This window comes from Bactrocera neohumeralis, unplaced genomic scaffold (assembly GCF_024586455.1).
Source record: "Bactrocera neohumeralis isolate Rockhampton unplaced genomic scaffold, APGP_CSIRO_Bneo_wtdbg2-racon-allhic-juicebox.fasta_v2 ctg4931, whole genome shotgun sequence".
In the NCBI taxonomy this organism is placed as follows: domain Eukaryota; kingdom Metazoa; phylum Arthropoda; class Insecta; order Diptera; family Tephritidae; genus Bactrocera; species Bactrocera neohumeralis.
The window spans coordinates 1-4,241 of NW_026091907.1; the positions used below are offsets into that span (position 1 = coordinate 1).

General features: G+C 48.7%; 1 protein-coding gene across 1 annotated transcript; it reads right to left on the reverse strand.

Annotated features, from left to right (window-relative positions):
• Positions 1-2,188: 2,188 nt before the first annotated feature.
• LOC126767242 (putative uncharacterized protein DDB_G0271982) lies at positions 2,189-3,274 on the reverse strand (the record flags this gene model as incomplete). The annotated part of the gene is made up of 2 exons (XM_050484803.1): positions 2,189-2,270; positions 3,210-3,274. Coding segments are annotated over 2 exons (147 nt in total), but the record flags the coding sequence as incomplete, so codon positions are not given.
• Between the last annotated feature and the right edge of the window lie 967 nt (positions 3,275-4,241).

Genomic DNA, 4,241 nt, shown 5'->3' on the forward strand with positions numbered 1-4,241 from the left:
GCGCTTTTCCCGTCAGTCCAAATGCCAAGGACGGCCAAGAGGCGGAGCAGCAGCAGCAATTATCCACCGGCCACATCCCTAACCGTAAGAACAGTGGAAATAGGAAATGGAGGCAGCGGGCGGCCACGGCTGAAGACGCCGTCGCCGCCCTCTCTCGGCAACAACAACAGCAACTGCAACAGACGCAGCAGACGCAGACGGGCGACCGGAGCCCAAATAGTAGCGGCTGCGCCGGAAGCGAGCAGAAGATCCTGACTGGTTGAAATCGATCAACAAGGACCTCATGGGGAGCAACGACGCCCTACTCGGCAGCACCATCGGCAACGCCTCTGCCCTCCCGCTGCAGCCGCAGCACATGGAGGGGTCCATGATGGGCCTCACGGAGCCGACGGGTCATTACACACGCAATTCGAATGGCGACCTCGTCTTTACCTCCGACCCTGAGGTGGCCAGCTTCACTACCGTCGACGGGAAAGAGCCGAAGTTGGAGGCGGACTGGCTAAATCCATGCTCGAGGCCGCGGGACGGGGCCTACAACGTGCCGGTGCAGTCGCTGGACAAGACGAACCCACAGAGGCATCGCAACGGAGGCTGCACCAAAGCAACAACGAGGAGGAGGAGGAAGAGGACGTTGCGGATGAGGTGACGGCGTATCGGGAGGTCTTGGAGAGAGTGAACAACAGTGCCGGTCTGCAATTTGGTGACGGGGCCGCGGGAGCAGTACCATTCGAACGAAAAGGGCGCAAACAGCAACGCTGTCTTTTTCCACCAGCGCGGTGGCGGCGGTGGGAAAGATCCAGCCTTTGGCAGCAACGTCTCCTCTAGCCTGGGAGAACAGGACGGCTTCGTGTCCATTAAAAATGTGCAGCGGACCATGACCCCGTACAGCCAGCGCGACTCCTCCTGCCTCAGCGGAAGCTCCAGGGGCAATCAGCTCTCCCGCAGCGGAAACCTGAACACTGCAGACGGCGGTGGTGGAGGCATCCCTTACGCGGGTCAGGATCGGCCTGGTGCGTTTATGAATGCGAGCCTGCCCTATACCTCAGCACAGCAGCAGCAGCAGCCTTCCACCTTCCTCCTCTCCACCCCTCGCAAATGCCGCCGCCCTTCTCCACGGCGGTGATGGGGGGGGGAGGCGAACCCAAAGGAGGTGCCTCGCCGTTACCAAAAATACAGCAGCGCGTCGACTGCCAGCACCGCGAACAGCGGCATCGTCGAGGGGACGGCCCCGCCGCCCGAGTCAGAACAACTTTTTCTTTAGCGCAGCGCTCCAGCAGCAGCAGCAGCAGCGTGGGAACCGCTACGACCCGCAGAGCTCCGCGATGAACGCGGACGGAGGCGACAACGGCTCCGCGACGAGCGCCACCACCGACCGCTTGAGACCCACGAGTTGCCGATGCCGCTTCGACAGCAGCAGACAATTCACACAGCGCAGTTGTTCGGCGGCTGAGTGGTGAAAAAAGGGAGGGGGAGGAGGGGCAGCGGCGCGGCCGTCACGGGCAGCCTCTCGTCTCTCGTATCAGCGGGATGTCACTTCCAACCGAGACCACGTTCGTGCCTTTTGAGAATTAGTCGCTTTCTCTCTCTCTCTCTCTCTCTCTCTCTCACTCATGCTTTCTTCGTTCTTTCTTTTTAGTCTCCTTTGTTTTTGTTTTTTCTTCTCTTTTTTTTTCTTTTCCATGGAATAATCCAATGCTAGCTTTTTTTGTTTTCCCACACTCTTTGTTCTCGCCCTCTCTACTCGTCCTCTCTCTCCTCTCCCTTCTCTTCTCTCCCTTATTTCTTTCTCTTTCCTTCCTCATCCTCTCTTTCTGCGCGCGCGTTTTGCTTTTCTACTCTTACTACTTCATTTTGTATTTTTTTTTTTCTTTTAGTACTTCACCGTTCTTTGCGCTTTTTTTTGGGGGGGGGGGGGGAGGGGAGCCCTCTGCGCTCCCTCTACTCCTTCCCCCGTTTTCCCCACCCACTTACGAGAACGTTCTTCTGCATCGTCTTTTTTTTTTTTCTTTCTTTCTCCCTCTTTCCTTCTCTCTCTCTCTCTCTCTCTGCAATGTGGTTAAAGGAACGGTCTCGTGCTCCGCTCTTTGCGTGGCTGTCCCTCTTTTCTCTCCTTCGCCTCCTCTTCCCCTTTTTCTCTTTCTCTCTTCCTCTCTCTCCACACACGCACACGCCTTCATAATTATTCCCCTTATCGCGTTTTGCTGCTTTTCTCTCGCTCTCTCTCTCTTCTCTTTTTTTTCCTCCTCCTCCCCCTCTCTCTCTCTCTCTCTCTCTCTCTTTGTGTGTGTGCGCAGGCTACTTTTTTTTTTTTTTTCTTTTCTGTTCTCTTTTCTTTTCTTTTTTTAATTTCCTCTTTGTGAACTTTAATGAGCGCTTTTGCTGTTCTCACCTTTTTCCTCTTTCATTTTCCTCTTTCTCTCTCCTTCTCCCCCCCCCCCCCCCGGATGAGTATTCTTTTTTTTTTTCTTATTTTTTTTTTTTGTTGTTGTTGTTGTTGTTTTTTGCGAGACAACTGTCTTTCTCTCTTTCTTTTTTTTTTTTTTTTGCCTTTGGTTTCTCCCTCCCCCCCCCCCCCCTCTAAGAAATGTGTACTCTTCTCCTCTCCTCTTCTTTTTCTTCTCTCCTGTCGTTCCTTTTCTCTTAGCTCTCCAATTTGTTTTTTTTTTGTTCTTTTTTTACTATTTTTCACTTTTTTTTTATAAGCTTCGAAAGCAGCAAAACACATTGAAAAAAAGGGGTGGAAAGAGACCCAATTGTACTTCACACACACACACAACAAAAACAAACAAAAAAAGTGACGTCAAGACCTTGGTCTCGTCTCCTCTCCGATCAGGGACAAAAGCGAGGAGGAGGGAGACACTACCGCTCCTATCCCCCCCCTCCTCTCTCTCTCCCTCCATTTCTTCTTTCCCTTCACTTTTGTTGAAAGGAGGCATTTGACCAGAAGCACCGCACATGCAAAACACACTCTCTCGAAAGTGAAGAGAGACCTCACCTTTTTTTATTTTCTTTCTCTCTCTCTCTCTCTCTCTCTCTCTCTCTGTAGGTCGAAGCGTTAGACGAAAGAAAAGACAAAGAAAAACAGAAGTGAAGAAAAGTGTGGAAAGACAGAAAAAAGAAAAAAAAGAAATTTTTGCTTTTTTTCCTATTTTCGGTGTGTTCGATTCTTTTTTTGCTGTTTGCTGCTCTTGTTGTATGAGCGGCCGCACCTGTCTCTTTCTCTGTCTCTCTGTCTCTCTCTTTTCCTCTTTTTTTTTTTTTTTGCCCTTCTTCTTTTTTCTCTCTCTCCCTCTCTCTCTACCAAACTCATTTTTTTATACACTCACACTTTTTTCTATAAATATCTTTCTCAGTTTTTTTTTTTTTTTTTTTTTTGTTTGTTTTTTACTCTTTTTTAAAACGTCAGCAACAACGAGACGCGCGGCAAAGCAATACCCAACTGTCTTTCTCTTTCACTTTTTTTTTTTAAGAAAAAAAGGCAAAACAAATCGTCCGCGGATTTTGTTGTGTGTGTGTGTGTGTGTGTGTGTGTGTGTGTGTGTGTGAATACCTTTCTCACTCACTCACTCGATAAGCTTCTCAAGGACGAGGAACTACCGTTTCTTTCTTGAGCGCACACACGTTGTACACAATCTCACGCCCTCACCTTTTTCTTTTTGTTTTTTTTGTCTTTTTGTGTTTGTTTGTTTTGAAACGAAATCTTTTAAAAAGAAAAAAGTGCGGCAACGCACTGATCGCAAGAGAAAAAGGGAAAAAAAAACTTTTGCTTTTTTTTGTGTGAATACAGAGATCTCTTGGTTCACTCCCCTTGCCCGTTTTTTCTTTCTCTCGCTGCCTCTCTCTTCCCCTGTCTCGGTTTCTTTTTTTTTTTCACTCACTCACTCGCAAGCTCTATTTTGATTGCGAAGCACACACGCAAAAAGATCTTTTCTCGCTAAAAAGCTAAAAGATAGGGGCATCGGTACCACCTCCCCCTCCTTTCTTTGTCTTTCTTACCGACTTGTTTGTTTGTTTTTCTCTTTGTTTCGCTTCTTTAGTTTCCATTTAAACTTGCTCGCTCGTCGTCCCGCTCTCTCCTTTCTCCTTCCTTGCCTCTCTACAAAAGGGAAAGAGAGCGCGGGTCATACAACATTTAAAAAAGAAGAACCTCTCCCTTTTTCGTGTTATTTTTTGTTTTGTTTTGTTTGTGTTCACCACCTCTTTTTTCTCACTCTCTCTCTTTCTGCCCCTCCCCCCCTTTT